At 49.6% G+C, this 23,131-nt stretch overlaps 1 protein-coding gene across 2 annotated transcripts in view; it reads right to left on the bottom strand.

Annotated features, from left to right (window-relative positions):
* Positions 1 to 23,131, bottom strand: part of PRKCA (protein kinase C alpha) — a 372,776-nt gene that overhangs the window by 78,452 nt on the left and 271,193 nt on the right. For both annotated transcript variants that reach the window (XM_007455276.1, XM_007455277.1), the window contains exons 4-5: positions 21,030 to 21,141; positions 17,619 to 17,747 (exon numbers count right to left, since the gene is read on the bottom strand). In XM_007455276.1, coding sequence (XP_007455338.1) covers positions 17,619 to 17,747; positions 21,030 to 21,141 — 241 coding nt within the window. The remainder of the gene's footprint in view (positions 1 to 17,618; positions 17,748 to 21,029; positions 21,142 to 23,131) is intronic.

Below are 23,131 nucleotides of genomic sequence, written 5' to 3'. Positions count from 1 at the left end.
GGGGGGGGGTTCCTGGGCTGGGGCTGAGGAGAGACAGCATGTCCCCTAACAGGAACCAGAGTTCACCTCTGTCCTCTGTTTCTCACGTCCTGTCCTAGAACCTCGGGAGCCGACACCTCTCACGTGTACTCATGCCTGCTTCCTCCCCGCCCAGGCTGCAGGAGGCTTCTAGGTCTGCACAGGAGTCTGCTCTCCTAGACAAACCAGATTTGCAGCCTCCTGGGGGCCCTGACCTGCTGCAATTTGCCAACCCCTCCCCCCAGCCCGGTCACACCCAAGTGCAAACAGTGAGCGTGATAAGGCATCAATGGGGCCATTCTGGAATCAGGCAACAGCTTCTCTGGAAGTGGGAATTTTAAAGGAATGTGTGCTCATCAGCCCTGGATGCAAACCAGCGGATCCAATGGAGGAGCGACCAGCACGGACAGGCCCCTGGGCTTCCCACTCCATCGGGCTGGGCTCGCAGCGCTAAGGGCTTGTCCTGCTGAGAAAGTCTCCCTCCCGGCAGCCCAGGGGGGCCCCGTTCAGGAGCGTCTCAAGCACCGATGGGCTGCATCAGATAGAAAAAGGGGAAAAGCCCTCCCACCAGGCCGAGCAGCTCCGAAGCCCAGCCCCACCAGAGAGCTCCTTCCCCGGTCACGGAACTAGGAAGGACACCCTGTTCCCAAGGCTTGTTTTTGCCTCTCCTTCGGGCCTCCACTGACGATGCTGCAAGAGGAGAAGCCACGTCTCAGAGTCTGTCAGTTCTGCACCAGAAGCCAGAACTCGCAGCACATTCTGCTGGGGAGACTGGTGGGTGACAGATTGCTTCCGGAACAGGATGTACCGAACATCCTTCGCACGAGATGTTTCGGGGGGCGGCCAAGCTGTCTAGCAGCAGGCTAGACAGGTGCCAGACCAGGATCTGAGCTTCTTGAGCCGTCAAGGGGGATGAGCCCGGGCCAGTGTGGGCAGGTCCCAGGTGGAGCTCGGGGCCCCGGGAAGGGCCAGGACCTGCCAGGCCACAGGCCATCGAGTGGCCCAGAAGGTCACCGCGGAGGCAGGGCGAGGGCAGGCTCGGCTGGCACGAGGGGCGGGCGCAGAGAGCGAAAGCGCCCAAGTCCTCCCTGGCGCACACGGGTGTCCACAGTGCTGGGTGACACGGCCACCTGACAGCACCCTGGGTCAGTCTTCCTTCTCTTTAAGCCACAAGCTCCCTGAACACAGGGTTACAGTCTTATGACAATTTTTGGGCACCCATAGGCCCTGGGTTGGGGATCCTTGCTGGATGCCTTCAGGGCCAGTGCCCCAAGGACAGAGGGACCTTCCTTTCTCCACACCCTTCAGGACCTGCGTCTAAGGGAGAGGGAGTGTCCCTCTGGGGGGACTCCTACTTTGCCGGGGTGGGCAGGGGTCCGGAGCAGCCCTCGCGATGATGGGCAGTGAGCCAGGCTGGGACCGCTCCTGGACGGGAGGGAGACCTTGGTGGGGGCGGGGGGCTGCCCACGGGCCGCGCGGTTCTCCATGAACTCACGGGTGCCCCTAGTGGCCGAGCTAGACCTGGCGGAAGATGGTCATCTGTCCAACAGTGAAGGACGGGCACTTGCTGGATGGGGAGCTGATGGGGACTCGTGGGACCGGTCACTCGGGCGGTTTAGCGAGGACACACAAAAGCCACGTCGCCCCCTCACGAACGAATCGGGACGGAGAGATCTTCAATCACAGCTTGAGTGACACGGCAGCTTTGAGGCTCCCAACCTAGAATAGAGGCCCACAGCCTCCGTTGTCTGTTGTTTAACATTTTCTATCTCAGTTTTAGGGACACTCCACACCCGGTTCCACATTCACCTGGTGAAGGTGGCAAGACTGGAGCTGGCCCCGGTGCTGACGGGTGGATTGTTGAGTTTGTCAAACAGCTAACCGCACCCAACCCATCACGCTTACCGCTAAACCCGCCATGATACTCCCTCCACGCCGAGGAGGCCCCGTCATTTTGCTCCTAATGATTTTGAAGCCCCACTGCTTAGAGGAGCTCCGCGACACACGCTCAGTAACTAACTGTTGCCTAAATCGTCGAATCTCCACGCCACCCTTGCCCGGTGCTCCTGGGCCACCCGGGGTCCACGCTCCATCCATCCCTCCCAGGGCTACAGCCCTGACCTGGGCACCACACCCATCTTCTCGGACCTTCCCTCCCCCGCCCGCCCGGTCCACCGGAGCTTCATCTCCACAGACTTCGTAGCAACTCGAGAGCACGGGCTGCACCAGGCCCCACCTGGGTGTCCCCCTCACCTGGTCAGCACAACCTGCGAGAGCCCCGGGTATCCTCGTTGGGCTGAGCAGCTAAAGCAGACTCTGTAACACTGGCAAACGCCGCGTCTCTGGGCTGCAGTTCATAACGCATCCATCTGGAGGGACTCTCGGACAAGAAAAAACCTCACAGGTCTTTTCAATGGAGAATAAAAGCCAGGCCAAAAGGAGGCGGGCACTTTTCAGAAAACGTTAACTGCTCTGAAGAAAGGGTCACTGAGCCACAAAGGCTAAAGGACATGACATGGCCCCAGATTTCAGGGGAAAGATACCGGAAAGGACCACTTACACTCGGGAAAGGGCCATTTGCGTGCAGAACATCTCTGGATTTCAGGAACAAAATGCAAAGGTGTCATCAGCCACAACGAGCCATTTTTGACTGGGTAACAGTCAAAACTGTGATTCTGTGAACAAACTGGCTCCTGGTGCTGTTTGCTTTGCTCCATCTGATCTAATTACAATGCGTCAAGCCTGCTGACACTGTGTCAAAACCCGCAGAATTCCGGATCTGATCTCTTCCAATGTTAAGAAAATGTGACCCATGCGTTTTGTCCTATCTGCTTCCATTATGGCCAAAGACAAAGGTGAGAAAAATGAGCTACACTAAAAATACAGCTGCTCAGCCCTCCCCCACTGGTACATGCATCCGGATTCTGGGACCCTCACTATCTCCCACTTCAGGACCCATTCAATGCATGTTCTGTTTCATTGGTGAGACTCACTATTTGTTGATAAGAGTGTAATTTCTGTCCCAGGAAATCCAGTGGCATTCAGTGCCAGAAAACTCGAGTCAGCAACTCTTCAACCAAAATCCCATAAAACTTATGAAAGAGAACCTAGAGGAGTTTGGTGTGAGAAGAGAAAAAGCAACTTTTTGTCCTTGGAAAAGAATCCTAAGTATTTCACTACTTTCCCTCTTCCGGTTAGTGGAGAATAATTGCTGTTGAGGTTCTATAACCCCGACGTTCCCAAAGGAAATGGAATCTGGTTGTGAGAGAAATAATATTTTCCAGGTTAGGAGAGCCCCAAATGATCCTGTATAAACAATGTCAGAAGGTTTTAAGAAACACTTACTTTCCTTATGATGAGAAGAATGGACATACTCATCATTCAAAAACTGAAATACGTAAAAGTATAAAGAAGAAAGTTAACATCACGGATACGTCCACTGTAAAAGAGCGCCACTGTTGGCACATTTACTGCCGGGCTCTTTGCTCCGCGTCTATCTATATACTGAAATAGTTATTTTTATAGAATTCCTCTCTAGGAACACAGTTCTAGAAACTGCCTTTATAACGTGTTTTGAAAGCATTTTAAATGCCCGACACCCCATTTTCCAGCTGGATCATAATTTATTTGATCAATTCCCTGTTTCAGGCCATCTAAATAGCTAGAATTCTTCACCCTTGTATAAATAACATGGCAACAGATCCTCTTCATGCATAAATATCCATCTGAATTTCGTTTCTTCCTCAGGCTACGTTATTATTATTAGAAGTGGATCAAAGGGAATAAAATCATTCGAGACTCTGACACGTACTGCCACATCACTCCCCCAAAGTCATACCGAGGTCTTACGAAGGGTGGGGGGATAAAAATTAACAATAACCCTGTAACTGTGGCTTCTTTATTTTTGAAGTTTAACTCCCCCCTCCCCGAAACGGTTATTTGGCCATTGATATTTCTTTTTTGTGGGGACAGAAGTTTAAAATAACATCGTAATTTTGGCTTCCTTGCTTATTTTTGAGGTTTGACTTTTTTCCCCTGCTATGTTATTCGGCCATTAGTGTTTCTTTCTCTTTGATTTCCTCCTTGTTCAAGTTTCCTGCAGGGTGTTAAAGAATTTTCCTACCAGGTTAGAAGAGTTCTTCAGACATGAAGGAATGGTAACAGCCCTTTGTCACGTTTGCTGCAAACTTCATTTAGATTTCATGCTTCTAGAAACACAGCGGCTTAAGTTTTTGTTTTATTTTTTTTTTTTTAATTTTTTATTTATTTATTTATGGCTGTGTTGGGTCTTCGTTTCTGTGCGAGGGCTTTCTCTAGTTGTGGCAAGTGGGGGCCACTCCTCATCGCGGTGCGCGGGCCTCTCACTATCGCGGCCTCTCGTTGCGGAGCACAGGCTCCAGATGCGCAGGCTCAGTAATTGTGGCTCACGGGGCTAGTTGCTCTGCGGCATGTGGGATCTTCCCAGACCAGGGCTCAAACCCGTGTCCCCTGCGTTGGCAGGCAGATTCTCAACCACCGCGCCACCAGGGAAGCCCTCTCAGCTTAAGTTTTTATACAGTTAAATCTGTCAAAAATTTCCTTTTTTATTTCTTCCATTTCTTTCACATTCAGAAAATCCTTGCCTTTTCTGAGGTTAGCCAAATATTAACTTATGTTTTATTGTTTCTTTTTTTATATTCAACATTTAAATCCATTGGAAATTTATTTTGGTGTACAGTGTGAGGCAAGATCGAATTTCCTTTTTTCTTCCAAATGTTTAGACAACTTTCCCAACAACATTCGTAAAATGAGCCATCCCTTCTCCATTGGATCAAGTGGCTTCTGCTTGTTGATATTAGGCCACTTCTTTTGTCACATTCAACTTCCTGGTAATTCCTGCAACAAGCCTGCACTTTCAATTGCTGGAGATTTCCAACGCGTTTTGAAATACAGCCTTTTGCATCCAGGTGCCTCGTTTCCTGGCTCAGGGCAATTCCACTTCAGCTGCCCTTTTTCTGTTCGCCTGGTAAATTTCTGCCCATTCTTTATTCTTAGTGTTCATGGGTCATTTTGCTTTATGCTGATGGGGTTCAGGGCACCCCGCCCCCAAAAGAGAACACCTTGGCAGACTTCACACTTTCAGCTGAAGGAATCTGAGAAGTGGCAGGTGCAGGAAGGGGATGCTGAACTTTCCCGTCTCCCGTGGAGCAGGTCTTCAGACCCTCATGTGAGAAGTGCCTTCCCGAGACCTGGACGGACAGGCCTCACGAAGCACCCGCCCCCACCCCCAGCTCACTGCTCTGAGATCATCTCCTCTGTCCTTTATTTTTCCACGACTTTCCACTTTTCATTAAACCTGCTACAAAAACACTACAGTTTAAGTTTCTTTGGGTCTTTATTGCCTTATGGAGGCCCCTGTGCCATGTAACATTTACATTAAAGAAATGGGTTTGTTTTTCTTTTGTTACTTTGTCTTTCGTCACAGAGCCCCAGCCTAGAAGCCGGAAGGGTAGAAAGAGAAAGATTTTTTCTCCTCTCTCCTACAAGGTTCAAATTCCATTAATAGAAATATGTATAGCTGAATTTTTTTTTTTTAATCTGAAAACTACGGGAAGTTTAAAACTGTATTTCAAGCACAAGACTGTGCCTGATGAGACGTTCAGAACTTTGGACATATTAAAACCCCCATAATAACCCTACTTGGAATCCACAGTTTGTAGACGGGAAGGCTGAGACTGAGAGGGATTCAGGGGTACCTGGCACGGGTTACCAGCTAGTGGGGAGAGGGGGATTCCAGCACATTCTTAACCTCGATTCTGAACGGCCTCTGCCCACTTTCGTTAGCAATCACTCTTTCGCCTCCTTATTTGTTGTTTTCAGTCCTCTGTTATATGGTGCTTCGTTTGCCTTAATCGTTTCCAGAAATTTTAGAAACTGTAAATCTTGCTTTAATTCTACTGATGACCGTCTTAAAGATTCAGCCCCATTTAAAGAATTCTACATTTCTCTGACCGTCAAAGAGTAAAACAGGGTCTTCTGCCCACCTCCCTCCCGTGTTTGAAGACGTGTGCGTGCTACATTCTACCACCTCATCCCTCACGTATCACCACCCATCCCATTTTCCATCTTTGTTACCATAAAACTGTCTAGATTTTGGGATTCCTAATCATTGTTATGATTTTTATATGATCTATAGTTGTTCATATTTTTCACATCAAGATGTCCAACCGATTTTAATGCTACTGCTTTATCCTTATGTATCGTGACCTTCCCATTCCGGAACTTGAAATTTTGCTTCCCCCTCATCTTGCAGTCCTCTTCAGCTGGGCTTTAAATAACTTGTTTTCAAGAGAGGCACGTGGGTGGTGTATCTTCTGAGCCCTTGCACAGATGAGAATATGCGCTACGAACGGCAGTTTGGCTGGGTGAGATATTTGGGGGGAAAACTTTGTTTCTCCAAACTCTTTACGTGATGCTTCTTTCTCATAGTCCTTCATCCTGGAAATCATTCCTAAATATGGGAGGGGGCGGTCACAGGACACCACGGGGAAGATGACAGCTGTGGCTGCTCTCCCTCCCAGAATGCAGATACAGAATTCTGCACATAGTTTTGGAGGCTCCCCTGACCCCCGAGAGCTGGGGTGGGGAAGGGCTGGGAGTGAGGCTGCAGGTGCGGCCACAGGTCTGAAGTCGAGCTCAACACCCCTCCTCTACTGCTCGGAGGTACTTCGTACAGATCATCTGGAAAGACAGTCAGACCAGGGGAAGATAATTCTGCGAAGAATTAGGATAAAGGGACTTGTAGAATTTCGGAGCTAAAATGAAGTGATTTCTTGTCCCTCCGAAACAAAGAGCTGAGGGAAGCACAGGTCACCTTTGGGGAATCAACGAACTCCAGGCTCTTTCAACACTGGATCAGAGGAAAGCTTGGCAAAGTCCCCTGAGAAGACAGAAGGTTCCCAGACGTGTTAAGACCAGCTGGTGTCCAGCATGAATACGTTCAAATAAGACAGAGAAAGCCGAGGTGCTGAGGCCAACGCCAGGGATGCCTGCGAAAAGGCCCACAGAGAAGCATCTATTCAACCTCAAGGGCCTCTGGCCCCAGGAGCACAGCTGCCTCTGTCCCGAGATAAATGTTAAATCTCAGCCTGATGCCGTGAAACATTTACCCAGTTCCCTTGTTATAATTCCATGTTCACTTGGCAGTGTCCTGAGCCCCCTGACATCTGTCTACTGGGAAAGAAGGCACCTCCCCAGGGGGTTTCTGCCGTTCACAGTCTATGGGACAGTGTTTCACACGGCGAATCAATAAAACGGGTCCATTATGAGTTGCCTTCTGGGTATCTTGACTACACTGGAGAGATTGCTCTGATCAAGCCGACAGACACATGGACACTGTAGATTAACTGGCATCCTGGTGCATTAGTCAGTCAGGACTACCCTGGAATTGGCCTCCAGGGGCTGAGGCGGGGCCGCCTCTGGGTGAGCCGTGGAGCCTCAGGAGGTAAAGGCCAGAATCAGCAGCTACCCCCCTCCCAACACTCGCTCCTGCCTTTAGACCCTGCTGCGTTTCCACATGTGCGTCTGTCTGGGGGAGTGGAGGGCTCTGATCCTAATAACTCCCCGCCCCCCAACCCCATCCCAAACATGCAGGCATCGTTTTTTGGTCTTTTTTTGGTTTATTTATTTATTTTCCCCCTGTTATTTTCCTGATTTTGCAATACACCTCCCTGGGTCTGTATATTTTGCCAGCTGACCGTTTCAACCTCTTGTTGCTGACTGCACTAGAAATCGGAGAAAAGCCTTTCTCTGCCCTTTTCAAAACTTCAGCTGTTCAGTTTGACAGAGAAATTTTTCTCTATTGAAAAGTAATAAAAATTAAAATGTCTCAGGATCTAGAAACAGAGCAGTTGGACAAATCAACTGACGTTTTCTTAAATTGTGCTTTACCGTCTCAACATTGCACTTAAAAAATTTTTTTTATTGGGGTAGAGTTGTTTTACAATGTCGTGTTAGTTTCTACTGTACAGCGAAGTGGAGTTCCCGTGCTGTACGGCAGGTTCTTGTTAGTTATCTATTTTATATATATTAGTGTATCTATGTCAATCCCGATCTCCCAATTCATCCCACCCCCAACCCTTGCTTTGTTATAAGAAAATGGAATCTACTTCGAGACCAGAAACACCCAGGGCCGCAGTTTTCCAGCGTTAATGTGCATGAGAATCACCCTGGAGAGCCCCCTCACAAGCCGCGTGCAGGCTCCGCTCTTAGGGAACTGCACGCTGGCGTCTGGGAATGGGTGGCATCGGGCTTTGGGCACCTGGAGTGGAGGAGGGAGCTTCTGTCTAACACAGGGACTGAGACGAAACCCATCAAACTGGGAGAACCCTGGCATGCCGCCTCCCAAATTCCCAATCACAGAGCATCAAAGTACCACAAAGAGAAAGAGCTACAGCAACACACTGGTAAGCGCAGGTAGCTAGAAGGAGAGAGGGGACGGTGTCATTCCTGGGCTCCCTGCTGGCACCAGAGAGAACTGTCCCATGTGCGTTTCTGGCTGCATAATTACCATCTCCTCTGTGCCACCCCTCTCCCCGGGCTGACAGAACATTTCTTTACTCAGAGGAACAAGGTGATGAGACCCAAGAGGAACTTGGTGGGAACCAGAACTTGGTCTGGGGACCCATCTCCACGAAGGGAGGCTTAAGCCTGAGTAACTGCGGGGGGAACTTGAGTAACTGGGGTGGGGGGTGGAAGGTACCTCCTCCTGCCCCTCCCTCGGCCGCCCCCCTCCACCGGATGACTTCCCCCTCATCCGTGCTGAAAACAGACTGAGCCGAGCTGAAAATAACCGAGGAGATTAAATTAAATTACATCAGGCCTGGCTCCCAGGCAGCTGCTAATAAAATCATAAGCATTCACATCAGTGTGGCAGACAAAGACAAAAATGTTTGCTGGTTCTTCCCCCCCCACCCCCCCCGCCCCCGAAGTAGACAAACCCTCAAGAGACAAGAGGCCCCATGAAACCAACCTTCTTTCTATCAGCTTTACGTGAGGTTATGGGCAGGATGTGCTCTTGCTGGCTCCGCTGAGGGAGCCCCATCTTCGGCGGGGGTGGGGGGGGGGGCTTTGCTAGGCTTCCCCACCAGGAATGCGATGGCTGAGCATCACGTGTGACACCCGCTTAGCCGGCAAGGAAAGGGTTCAACTGTCCCAGACCATCAACTCTCCCCTACACTCCTGGTCACCAGCGATGGGCTCAGAGCTGACTCTCTTAGGGGCGTACTCGTCAGGGGCCACTGGAGGCCTCGGGCCAACAGGGGACTGGTACTAGTATTTGCTTCTGGAAGACGACGGTCCTCGGAGACAAAGACAACACAACAAGCAGCCATTCCCCTCGGCCCCCTCCATCTGTTGCTCTACCACAGTCTTGAATCTGAGGATACAAAGCTGAAGATAAACATTAATTATAAACAAACCTCCCATGTCGGGGCTGAGAGATTTTCACCTGGAAAAGCCTCTTATCACCTCAACCACAGGTTAAAAGAATCTGGATGTTCTTACTACCTTTGGGATCTTTCTCCGACTGAGCCCATCTGTCAACACTTTAGACCTTCCCAAGGCGACCACGTGCACCAAACCTAATGTGAGACTAAATTAATTCCGAAAGAGGCAAGACTGGGGGCCAAGTATCTTGGATGTAAAATGTTTAATCTGGTGAAATAAGCAAGCTGTTCGTACACCACTGGGCCACCACCGACCCGACAAAACTGCCAGGTGGAGAGAGATTCAACGGGCAGACATACGGCGTGGCAGGACCCTCAGGCCAGAGACCGGGCACGGGGTGAAGATTCCGTTCCCCGCGAGGTTTTAGCAGGTGGGCATTTGAGATCTAAGTGCTCTGGCAAGGATGCAATGGGGAGGGGACTTGCCATCCGCAGCTAAACCACCACAGCTTACAAGCAGGAGAAAGAAGCCATGTCACTCTGAGCTTGGAGGCCAGGGTGCTCTTGCCTTCAGGAAGCGACACTGGCGACCCTTTGCCCCTCATCCTCGCCTTGCTGCTTCCCACAAGCACCCAGTGCACTCAGTATAGAAAGCTATGTTCAAATCACTGCACAGAGAGCCCTGCACGAGGGACAATCCACAGGAAGACACGCTGCTAGTTAGTACACACTTGACAGCTCTGCCACAGACAGGTCAGGATGAGGTACCACGGTCAGGATGTCAAGGATGACACGTCCCTTGGAGAACGTGCAACCTCTTTCTTGGTGGATGTGTGTCTCTCTGAAGGATCCCAACAGTCACGTGGCTTTATGAATTTGGCTGAAACAGGATCATTTCCATGTGATCCAGATACAGGGCTGAAATGGGAAGAGTTGCTTTGGATTTGGGAGGTAGCAGCACAGTATAAAGCTGGGGCTTTTTTACGCTGTGCCCGCTGGGTTCTTCTAACATCATCGTCATCTACTCAACACCCATCTCTTAGACACAAATTCAGGGCACTGGGTACAGGAGATAAGACGTTGTCTCGGACCTCAAAGGGCTAATGGTCTGGAAGCAAGAGATCAGCACGCAGATAAACACAAAACCACAACATAAATGTTAGAAAGGGCGTGGGGAGCAACTGGTCCATTTTAGGCGGGGCACAAAATGGTAGGAGGGGCTTCACGAAGGGAACTGGGGCTGAGGGTTAAACAATATTCCTGATGGAGCAGGGTAAACAGCACAAGCAAAGGTGAGCAGGTGGGAACCAGCCTGCCCCCTGGGGAAACGGCACGTAGCTTTTCTTCACGATGCGAATGCGGAGTGCCAAGGTGTGTGTGGGGGTGGGGGTGGGGCGGAAGGGACCAGACTGCAGAGGCAGGCAAGGTACCGGCTGCTGAAGGGGTCACACAGACGTACGGCACCTGATATTTAGGAATGGCCAACCAAGGAAGAAGACAGAGTAGATAAATCCATGGAAGACACACCAGGGCTTCCCCAGTGGCGCAGTGGTTGAGAGTCCGCCTGCCGATGCAGGGGACGCGGGTTCGTGCCCCGGTCCGGGAAGACCCTGGAAAAACCAACCCTACGAGGTGAAATAACTTGTCCAAGGTCATATGGCTAACAAGAAATAGATTCAGAATCAAAACTCATGTTCAGGGGCTTGCCTGGTGGCACAGTGGTAAAAAACCCCCCTGCCAATGCAGGGGACACGGGTTCGATCCCTGGCCCAGGAAGATCCCACATGCAGTGGAGCAAACTAAGCCCGTGAACCACAACTACTGAGCCCACGGGCCACAACTACTGAAGCCCATGTGCCTAGAGCCTGTACTCCACAACAAGAGAAGCCACTGCAATCAGAGGCCCACACACCACAACGAAGAGTAGCCCCCGCTTGCTGCAACTAGAGGAAGCCCGCGTGCAGCAACAAAGACCCAACACAGCCAAAAATTAAAAAAAAAAACCAAAAAACCAAAAAAACTCCAGTGTTCCTCAGAGAAAGGAGGCTCCAGAAAGAAAGAAAGTACTGAAAAAATGGACGGGTCATGTCAAGGGGACACAGAGCCAGCACGAAGGGGCTCCCGCTGGCCATATTTTGAACAATTTGAACATTTTAAAAAGACACTAAAAAAGAAAGAGTGACCTCAAATTGCTACTTAAAAAAATTGTAGGGGGACATAAAGGGAAAGCTTTTCTTTCAGATGAATGCCAGCTACTGAACGGTGAAGCAATTACAGAACTAGAAAATCACCATTTTGCAACCGTCAGTATAATAACTGATTAAGGCTCGTCCACGGCTGCCAAAACCATGGGACAAAAAGTTGCTGGTCTCCAAGTACAACATCCAGACCCCTCATTAATTATAAATTTAAAGAAGGTACCTTTGCAGTGGAGGGATCTGATGAAAATACCTTAACCAGGTGATCAAAGGTAGCATCACCGATAATGGACAATCTGGATATACTTGAGGGGAAGCAGCTGCCTGAGGACCCCTCTCTATCCCAAAGCAAAGGACCAGCCACAGCAGCTGCGTCACCTTTTGTGCTGTTGAGCTGGATCTGATTCCCACAGCCAGGCTTTTATTTAATAGAAATGACCTCCAACTAATACCTTTCCCATTCTGCAAGCGGCTTAGTCCAACTGCTCCTTGCTGGCAGCCCCAAAGGGGTTACTATACTCCCAGGCCTTCCTGCCGGGGGTGGGGGGGGAAGAGCATCTGAACAAAGCTCTCAGGTGACCAGTGGGCTGCCTGCCACGCCCCCTGTCCTGGAATCGACAAAGAAAGTCGAGGGTCACAGTGAACCTCGGGGTCATGCCTGGAGTTCAGGGTGGGAGGGTGAGGCTCTGTCCTTGTTGAAAACACAGCCACCCGGAACTGCAAATGCTCCTGCTTGAGAAAGAAGTATTTAACTGGGAGCTATTACCCCGTGACTCCTAAGACCGGTGCAATCTGTCAACTGTGATGACTGCAGCCCTAACCCCTTGAAAATGGACAGAAGTTTCCCCCCAGCTTTCCCCACGGCACACTCAAAACCCCTGAAATCCTGGACTGGGTCGAGCTTCCTGAACACACCAAGCACTTCCACGGCCCAGCATCTTTCCTTGAAGTGTCCTCTCCCTATAAGGACTACGTCTTCCTTATCTTAGCACCCCCAGGGCCTCGCAGAGAGCCTGACACACAGCTTATAAGTGGATAACAAACTGTCGGATCAAAGAATGAATGATTATTATGCAAAGCTGTCTCACTGCCTTGACTCCATCCCAATGACGCTATTAAAAGGTGGAAGAACACACAGAGGGAGCAGTATTCTTTAAACCAACAACCGCATGAGGGCAAAGTCCCGACACAGACCCTGAAGAGAGACAGAGGACGCGATCTGTAGGCTGCAGGGACCGGCGGGACGCGCCCCCCAACCCCGGAACTCCATTTAGAACTTCATCTCCATAACTTAACAGCCCAAAGTATCTGAGAAAATCAGACTCTTCTGCAGAATAACCTATTTGGGGAAGAGATGTGTTCCTCAAACAGCTGCAAAGCATACGATATTTTTCCCATTTACTTACAACATTAAATTGAAAATTCGTTCCCACGAGGGATTATTTTTCTTTACCACTCCTCCAAACCAGATGAAAAGTACACAAGAATGTAGGAAACCTATTAAAATCGCATACTGAACAACAACAACAAAATGACACTGTTCAGATAACATCAGCACCACTGCCCAAAGGCAAAAAATAAAAATACACTACAAAAGCAGAGGCCTTTCCCAGAAATACTGTACCAATCTCAAAAGCAGACTGATCTCTGATTTCAAAAGGGTGATTTCCATCCCAGGAGTCTGCTGGGAATTTCTATTTTACTTTGGGAATTATTTTCAATTTGAGTGATTCTGCGCAGGTCAAATGGAAATGGAGCCAATCTAACAATTAACACAGGTACTTAGGGTTTAAGTGCATTTTCCAAGAAATCACTTGCATTGGTATCATAAGCTCTGCTCGGGATGGTTTATTGTTTATATGTGTGTTCCCATTAAGGCCGGCTAATATCTCTACCCCATCTCAGCCATCAGCTGCAGGTCTCTTCCCTCTGGCCTCTCAAACACCTACAGTCCTTCAGCCTCTTCCTCTGCGGGGTCCTTCCCTCCCCATCCCATACGCCCCAGAGCCTCCCAGTCATAGTTATGTGACTGTCTGGCACCCACATAACTGAGCACTTAATTATACGTGGACTTGGCTTGCTCTTTAATTCCTCCACACGTTACACTTTTCTCCCCTGGTCCTAAGTCCCACGTTTAGACCTTCTGTCACCTCAAAGAAGCCGTGGGGTGTTGAGTGTGGGTTTAGAAACTATTTATGGGTTTGCTATTCATCCAGAGGAGACTCTTTAATCAGTAAGAGAGACCTGGGAGACTGACAGCATTTGGGTGCAGGGGTCAGACTTGGGCTCAGGCCGCCTCCCTTCACTTTCTGCCTCGTAACTTGGAGCAATTTCCTTCCCGCCCCCCCGCCCCGTTAGCTCCTTTGCTCATCTTGAAAATGAGGGCAAGAACAGTACGCCGTGGTATAATTTTTGAGGGGTCAGGGAAGCACTTGGAATGGGGAAAGGTCCAGTCCTGTGGACAGTAGTACGTACACGGGAAGGACTCGGTCAATGGCAGCTGTTGTTATGGAAACTGTCTGTCAAGACACCCATACACAAGTGCCAGATCCGCTGGGTGAGGAGGGGTACAGGCAGGTGATGCAGGAGGGGTGTTAGGTACCGCTAGGGAGGGGCTCTGCCCTGTGTTCCTCACTGGCCTTTTATACCGGAATAAGGAAGCCTGAGGTCTTCTCTTTGACTCTTTAAAACGATTTCTAGTGACTAACATAGGTACCTATTGTTCATAAATTTATCGGGTACTATTTAAAAATGTGACTACACTGATGCCTAAAGTATGGTTATGTAAGGACGTGACAATCAGGGGCTGCCGGTGAAAGGGGTAGGGAACTCTGTGTTACTTTTTTTTTTTTTTTTTTTTTTTTTTTTTTTTGCGGTACGTGGGCCTCTCACTGTTGTGGCCTCTCCCGTTGCGGAGCACAGGCTCTGGACGCGCAGGCTCAGCGGCCATGGCTCACGGGCCCAGCCGCTCCGCGGCATGTGGGATCTTCCCGGACCAGGGCACGAACCTGTGTCCCTTGCATCGGCAGGCGGACTCTCAGCCACTGCGCCACCAGGGAAGCCCTCTGTGTTACTTTTGTGACTTTTTTTGTACCATAAGCTCTACTCGTTATGGTTTATTGTTTATATTTCTGTTCTCCTTGAAGCCAGGCTAATTCTGATTCTGAAAATCTAGAATTACTCTAAAAGTCTTAAGGAAATGATTACTAACGGGTTATTTCCTTTAGCTTGGATGTCTATATTTAGGACTGAATTTCCTGCACACAGATAACTACTGTATTTTTAAGTTAGATTTGCTGTGGACTGAATGTTTGTGCCTCCAAGTTTGCATGTGGAAGCCCTAACCTCCTACGGTGATGGTACAGGAGGTGGGGCCTTGGGAGGGGATGAGGTCATGAGGGTGAGGCCCTCAGGATGGGATCAGTGCCCTTAGGAGACACCACTGAGTTTGCTTCCTTCCTCCCTCTTCCCACTCCCACTCCCAGTCTCTCCCCCTCCCCCCCAGTGAAGACACAGCCAAAAGGCAGCCCCTGTAAGCCAGGTGGAGATTTCTCTCCAGAAACCAAAGTGGTGGCACCTTGATCTTGAACTTCCCGGCCTCCAGAACCAAGAGAAATTCAGTCCATGGTATTTATTATAGCAGCCTGAACTAAGATAAGATTCCAGTTCCTACTGGTACTGTCATTAAAATATCTCTACTTCTATCAGTTGAGTATGTAACCATTAAAGTGACCATCTGTGTGACTTTGGGCAAGTTATTTAATTTCTTTGTGCCTTGGTTTCTTCATCTATAAGGATAATAAACTTCCACACAGGTTTAAATAAGTTAATTATGTAAAGTGCTTCGAAGGTGGCCCTTTTGTGGGAAGTGCTCAGTCACTGTGAGCTGCTGTTGCTGCTGTTATGAAAAGTACTGCTGAATTCACAGTCCTAGAGCAGAGCTACGTCTCTGCACAAACGTGTAGACTCGTTCTCAAGAGACATGACCTAGATTGCAGCCATGGATTACAGCGGTTGGCTTTCATGCATGAAAAGTCTCAAACTCAGGGAGGGTGTCTTCCCCTAAGATGATTCCACAGTTGTGAGTCAACTTCAACTCCTGGCAATGTTGGAGTGATTAGCATAGGAGTCCCAGGAGGATACGCCTGGCTGTCCCCTGCAAGGTGGGTCTTTCTCTCGTACCGTGTGCCACCCCAGATAGCGCATCTGTGCCCCTCTGTGCAGTTTCACACCTGCAAGGCTCTTGAGGCTCACAGAAGAGCCTGGCACACTCAGGCAGTGCCACATGGAGAAGGCACGGGCCGGTCTAGCACGCACAGTCTGTTTTGTACTCAGAAGCACAAGGAGTATGAGCTGAATGCTGAAATCCCTGCCAGGCAGTCCAGCCCTCAGGGAGCTGGGACCCTCCTGGCTGAGCTCTGACTGTCCCCCGTGTGTCCACCACATCGCCATGGCCGTGGGTCGCTGTAAAGCCGGGGAGAAGCGTGGCGCTGTTCAGCCAACAGGCATTCTGCTGCGACCCCTTACCACTTACTCAGTCTCTGTTTTATGGTAATTTTCTCTGAAACTGCATGCTCCCTGCCCCCAGGACGGGACTTTGACAATGAGGGAGCCTTAGTAAAAAAGAGAGAGAAATAAGCGTGGGGCTGTGACGGTGCAGACCCGCTTGTGGCCTCACTGCAGCATCCGTCCAATCAAAGGGAATGCAGGCGAGAACCGCAGCCCCAAGCGCAAGGGGGCAGGCAGGATGGTTTTGAGAAAATCAAGGACCTTCTCTGAAACACAAAGGCGCCAGGGGTCCTGTGTCTGTGACGGGGATTTTACGCACAGTCCCATTCTGACCATTAGCCGGTGTGTGATTCGTTTCATCAGGTTACCCAGCCGCAAAGTGTGTGGACCCTCTCCTCGCAACACCTCACAACCCTGTTTGATGTTCCCTGAATTCTTACCTGACAGGATAGCACTGGGTAGAAAACTGGACTGTTTTCCAAAGAAAAAAAACGTCAGGATGTTCCCAAAAGTGAGCTTTCTCTGGGACTCCGCCCCCCACCCCACCCCCGCTTTTTCCTTAAACAGACCCTTCAAGTCTTTTTTTTTCCTATAACATCTTCTGTCATTTACAATAAAATTAAGTCAGTTTTTCCACTTTTAAATACAAATGGGAACATACTACGTTTGCTGATCTGATGAGAATAAATGTCCTGGTCCAGGAGAAGGGAGCGTACAGCGCGGGTGGTACCCAAGAGGCCTCCAGAGTAAGGAAACGAGGCTGCCACCTGAGACTTAAACCATACTCAGCACAGAGGGCGTCACCTTGAGGACCCTCGGCTGAGTGTGGATTTAGTGGGAAACCAAAGGAAAAGCTGTGCTGTGACAGGGCGCACCCCGACACGGCCCCAAGGAGGGGCGCCTGGCCTGGGGACATGGAATTCTGGTGCCTCAGCCGTCTTGTCTGTGAGGTGCAGGTGGTGTGATGGTTAGAAGCACAGGGTCTGTTACTATGTGACAGTGCAGGGTTCCCATTTCTCTGTGCCTCGGTTTCCTCTTCTGCAAAATGAGGCTAATGATCTAGTAGTTGTGAGAAGCAGATAAATTAATCTGTGTGGATTTCTCAGCACCGCACCCAAATCAGAGGAGGCGTAAATACGCGAGGCAGCTGCTGTTACCATCAGCATCAGTGGGCCCATCAGGTCATCATCCATCGCCTGCCCTTGCCCGGGTTCCACCTTCACCCGTGGCATCTTGCTTAGTGGCTTCTGGTGTGCCCCCCACCAGGGGTGCAATCTGCTGGCCCTGCTGCAGAACACTTCATCCACACGGCCGTGGCGACCCTGACTGCCAGTGAGCATTTGGGGATTCGGGAGGCATGTTCATGAGACCCTGTGGCTCTGCGTCCGAGCAGCCTGGGTCTTGGCCTGCCCTTGATCCGAAGTCCACGGAGCACCACACGCCTCACAGCCATCCGAGATTGCCTTACCTGTGACGTGGAGCTTTTCCTCGGTGACCTCGGCCTTCAGGTAGATCCGGCCTCTCTTCTCCGTGTGGTCCATCCCACAGAGGCTGGGGACGTTTATCACGCACTGCTTGTGCACGTTCATATCACAGGCTGTGAGTCAAGAAAGCAAAGGGTGAGGCTGGGCGTGTGGCCTGGAAACATCCCTCCCTCGGTGTTTTGGCTGCATGAACAGAAGTGAAAATGAGCCACCCTCTAACTCGATACTCTGCTATAATGCTTTTGGTGACATAAAGAACTGTTAGCAGATGTCCCTTACAGCACAGGCTGCATGAGAGTGACTGTGTCCTTAAAATACTCGATCCATATTGTCCAGTCTTAACCGAAGCAAGACACCCCCGTCTTCTGTGAATGCTTCCAATACATAACAGCACACAAAATTCACACAGGTAAATGCATGTAGAGCACAGACTAATGACTATTTTATGTACACAGAGGCAAATAACATGCACATTTTAAACAGACGATTCTTTCTGCCAAAGAATTTCTCATGCCTTTCTGAGAATTTGCAGGGTTGAGTAAAGGAAATTCAGAAAATGTTCCTTTCCTCAGTAAACTCTGTATTTCCAAGGAGGCTTAAGTGCATTGCTTTTGTTTGTTGTTGTTGTTGCTTTTAAAAGAACCTGTGCTTGATATTTTAAACCTGTCTTCCGATATTTAAATATTATTCTGAGTAAAACAAATACACGCCTGGCATAAGCCATTTCTCACCAGCTGACATTATGTGGGCGAGATGGGGGAGGATTAAAAAAAGATCAGTCTTATTGTAATGGACTAAAGGAACCCTGAAGAGAGGCCGGTGCACTGAGCACAAACAGAAGACTCTGTGTAGGTGTTTCTGCTCTACCGGCCCTGTACCTTCAGGTTTCCAGAAGGAGGGGCGGCCCTGGAACGCTTGTGAATCCTCCAGGGGATGCTACAAGGCTCTTCTGAGCCTTCACGCCCCTTTCATCTTCAGTGGTTAATTTTAACGTGGTGAACTAAATAGCAAGAAGCATCATGAACAACGGATCTCAGCTACGATTACTAAACACCGAAAGCAGGAAAAGGGATACAACGAGGGAAGAACAATTAATGTGGATTCATTCCCAAAGGGAACCGTTCAGAATCACGCACCCTGATTCGGCCAATACAAAGCCTCTTGAAAAGCTGTGCTATGACCCGCATTGACCAAATCACGCGTTCGAGTACTTGGGCAGAACGTGCAACTTAAGGGAATAAATGCCAGAGCCTCTGGAAAGGACGTGGACCTCAGGGAGGGCGTGGGAGGTGAAAGGGCCCTGGGCTGTACCTCTGTCTCGGCGCTACCGTCCGCGGCTTGTATCGTACATCCTGGGAAGCTCATTGGCTTTCCAACTCCCTTTCCTACTCCGCAAACTAAGAGGCCTGCACAAGCAAGCGGTTGCTTTCTTTCCACCGAGCAGAAATGTCTACAGCATCACAACCTACTGTGTGTAAGCGCAGAGGAAGAGGGCTCTTCTCTGCAGAAGTGGCTCTGGTTGGGGGGTGGGCTGGGTCCTGGCACCCATCTGCTTATTTTCCTGCATCCCCCAGGAAGGAGCACAGGCAGCCGCCCCAGAAACCCTAGGACTCCAAGGCAAAGAGCTTAAAACAAAACGCACTGGTTTAGCTCAGTGGTTTTCAAAACTTTTACTAACAGAACCCATTTTACAACTAAAATGTTACTAAGCAGGATCCTAATCTACAAACCAGATGAGTGTCACTTCATTAGCATACACTTAGTTAATAAATTCAAATCTATACCGCTTATTTACTATGAAGACATTCCTGGATAACCAAGAAAGGCATCTGATGCAAACAAAACTTTTCACCCAGCCGTTAGGGGTGCTAGGTGAAGACTCCGTTCAGCCTCAGCGATGCATTTATTTCTGTCTTGTGGTAAAGTTGGACAGCATCCCCAAATCCTGGTTCACCCAGAAGAGGACGGGCAGCTGGTGCCCTTCTTTAAGGGCACCCTTCACGATCCCGGCTGACTCTGCAGCTGATGTAGCAGGAGAAATGGGAGGGCCCCGTCCGCAAGGTCACCTTCAACTCATCAAGGTTGAGTGCCTAACACAGCTGAGGATTCACTTTTGTTCCAAATTTTAAAATAATTAAAAGTGTATTTACAAGTGCACTCAGAATCCACACTTGCAGAGCCTCTGAAAACAGTGTCTTTGGAATCCAAGCGTTTCCCGAAATGCAGGAAGCCACAGGCCTTGCCGATCGTGAAGCTCCCGTGAAGCTCTTGGATTCCACAGCTTGGGAAGGTGCAGCAGCCCTGCGCTCTGAGAAGCTATCCGTCTACTCCGTGAAGTTCACAGAGCTTGACGTTATGTGCAGTTGGCCCTTGAGTGACACGTCCACTCAGACACGATTTCTTTCCAACAGTTCCGCAGCTGCTCCCCACCCCCCCAATCCACACCCCCATATCCACTGACTGTGGGCGCTGAGCGTCCGCGGAGGGGCCTGGAACCAAGCCCCCTCGGATACCTAGGGAAGACAACATACGTATGTCTTTGCTCCGTGTCGGGACACACAGATGAGGCTCTGGGCCCTAACAGCCGTCATTAACGAATGACACATCTTATATTCCCATAACCCTTCCCCTTCTACTAGAAAACAATAGGCTCAGTAAGTACCTTTTCATGTCCTAAGAATAAAATTTTCTTGAAACAAATAAATAGCCTGGGGAATCTCCTTACATGACAATAATCAAAGCAAAGAGTTTCCACAGAAAGAAAAAGGTGTTTTTCTTTCCTCCTGGTGTTTGGTGGAGATACACACAGAGCAGAAAGGGGAAGGGGAGAGGACGATGTCTTCCGGGATTTCATCTCTAACTGGCCTGGTAGGAATATGATCTGTCCAGAAACGCACAGGGCAAGTGAACTTCAAAAGTAAGATGCCCTCCCCGCTTCCATTTTTGCTGTGGTTTCAGCGCTAAGGAGAGCCTACTGGATTTTTCCACAGTCCACCCACTAATCAGAGACCCAGGAAGATAATGAGTACGAATGCTCAGCTCATCTTGAAGCCAAACCAAATGTGGAATCTGGAGGTGGGGACACACGGCACTCGTGGTGGGGTTTGACAGGCCTGCGTGCGACAGCGATTGCAGATCTCCACCACGGAAGACTGGGGCAGCACCAACCTCATTAAATCGGGTGCTTTTGGGGTGAGGGCTCATAATTAGGCAGTTAAGTCGTTTAATAAACCAGAACTTCGACAGCGGAGAGATTCTCCACTTTTTCAGTAGAGTCCACATCCGAACGGATTCTACTGACGAGCTGAAGAGACACTAAATCTTGAAGGGCCCTGTCAACCCCGGACGCATGCTGCAGAGCCTCAGCATCTACTAAGAAAAGAAAACTTACTTACTGTCACACTTCATCCCCTGATGGATGAGTCCGTACAGCAGCGACCCACAGTGATCGCAGAAGGTGGGGCTTCCGTAGGTGTGGATCTTGAATTTGTGCTTGCTTCTGGGGTCCTGAGGGGAGAGGCAGCAGCACACTGCGCATCAGTCACGGGGAGACCACACCTGGGCACTAGGCCCGCCTCAGGCCCGCCCTTCCCGCCTCCACCCCAAGGCTCCAGGCGCCAGACTGTGTGTGTGCACCGTTGTCTGAGGTCACACAATGGGCAGGGGCACCTCTGCCACATCGTGTTTTAAGAGGCTGCCCGTTCCGGGCTGGGCACTGGATGCCCACGTTCCCTCTCTTTCCGGGGTGTAATCCGCACACAGCGGGGTTTCTCCCAAAGCTACCACTTCTGGACCCAGAGCCATCAAGGTGCCCAAGGGTGAGCAGAACGGTTCAGACACCGCGGTCTTGCCGTAGCCCCAGGGCCCAGCGTGGGCTGTAGCAGGCACAAAATCAGGGTGTATCTGTGAAGCTGAGCTGAGTGACCCTGGAGCCATTCAGCAGACTTTGGGCCATTTCCTTTTGGGCGAGGCTTCCAGGAATATACTCTTAAGACCAGATATGCACCCAAACCCACAGGGACATCTTCCTGCTTCTGCACCATTTCCAAAGCATCATATGCATCTGCAGAAGGAAACTTCAGTGTAATCAGATGAACACTGGAAATGCCTGGAAGCCCCCTCCCCTAGCCCCCGTGGCAATTCATCTCCTCTGGCACCACGCAGATTACTGAAGGGACAACTAGGCAGCCTTTTTCCAAGTAGTGTTTTGTTCCTCAACCTACAGATAGATTATAGACAAGGAAGCAAAAATCACATCTAGCACACAGTAGTAATGACAGAGCACGGACTCTGTGGTCACACTGCCTGTGCTCAAATCCCACTTCCCTTCCTTCCCAGAGGCATGACCTTGCGCAAATTACTCATCCTTTCTGCCCCATCTGCACACCGGGAAATTAACCGGACTTGTCTTATGTGGTTGATATAAAGACAAAACAAGTCAATCTTAGTGAGGTGCTGAGAAGAGAAAACCCACGTAAAGCAGTAGCCCCTCTGCTTCCTGCACCTCTGTTTATTAATACATAAAGTAGAGCACTGAGCTAAAAGATCAACACATCCTATTTGAGCTATAAAACAATTTCATCCTCAACATGCCACACCAGAACCCTTCCTCATTCAATTCCTCCTCCCAAACCATTCTCTGTGGCCTGAGCAGGTACCACTGTCTGAATGAAGGAAGATGCCAGGGGAGCAGGGTTATGGGCAGGAGAGACCACGAGCTCCACTACAGACAAGGGAAGCCTGGGGTGTCCTTGATGTGTCCTTTAGTCTGGGGCTTCTCCAATGCAAAGATACTCAAAGAAAGATATGCTTGGCTTCTGACTTTCTAAGAGCCCGGGTGCTGGTGATGTGAGGGAATTCCAAAGGTGATCGTGACTTCATAAGATAACTAACATTTTGGGTGACACTGGAACCTAAAATCTAAGACACATACCGACCAACGAATTATTTTGACTACGTTTTAAAGATAGAAAATTTAAAATCCTGGAGTATTTTATTCATGCAGATTAAAATAGTATGAAGAATAGTAAGTCAAACGCTCACGTAAACTGGATAAATGTTAGCATTCCCTCCGATCTGTCGCTGTATTATTATCATCATCCTCATTCTGCAGAGACGCTAGTGTTCTTCGAAGTCCTGCGGCCAGTGAACATCAGAGATGGGATCTGACCCGTAGCTGAGGCTTTAACACTGGTTCCCATCCGAGGGCTTTCAGAAATCCACCTAGAATGAGGCTCTGGCTCCTAACACCTTTTAAAAAGTTTTTTTATATTTGCAACACAATTTTTTTTTTGAAATGAGACCACCTGTTTCTTGTAAATAAAGTTTTACGGAACACAGCCGTGCTCATTCATTTACGTATTTCCTGTGGCCATAATGGCAGAATTGAGTGACAGAACCTGCATGGCCCACAAAGGCTAAAATACTAACTGGCCCTTACAGAAAAAGTCTGCCAACCTCTGCTCTAGGACCGTGGCTTCCAAAGTATCGTCCCTAC

This window comes from Lipotes vexillifer, unplaced genomic scaffold, assembly GCF_000442215.2.
Source record: "Lipotes vexillifer unplaced genomic scaffold, Lipotes_vexillifer_v1.1 scaffold664, whole genome shotgun sequence".
NCBI classification, from domain to species: Eukaryota; Metazoa; Chordata; class Mammalia; order Artiodactyla; family Lipotidae; genus Lipotes; species Lipotes vexillifer.
This window is presented reverse-complemented; position numbering and strand designations above follow the sequence as displayed.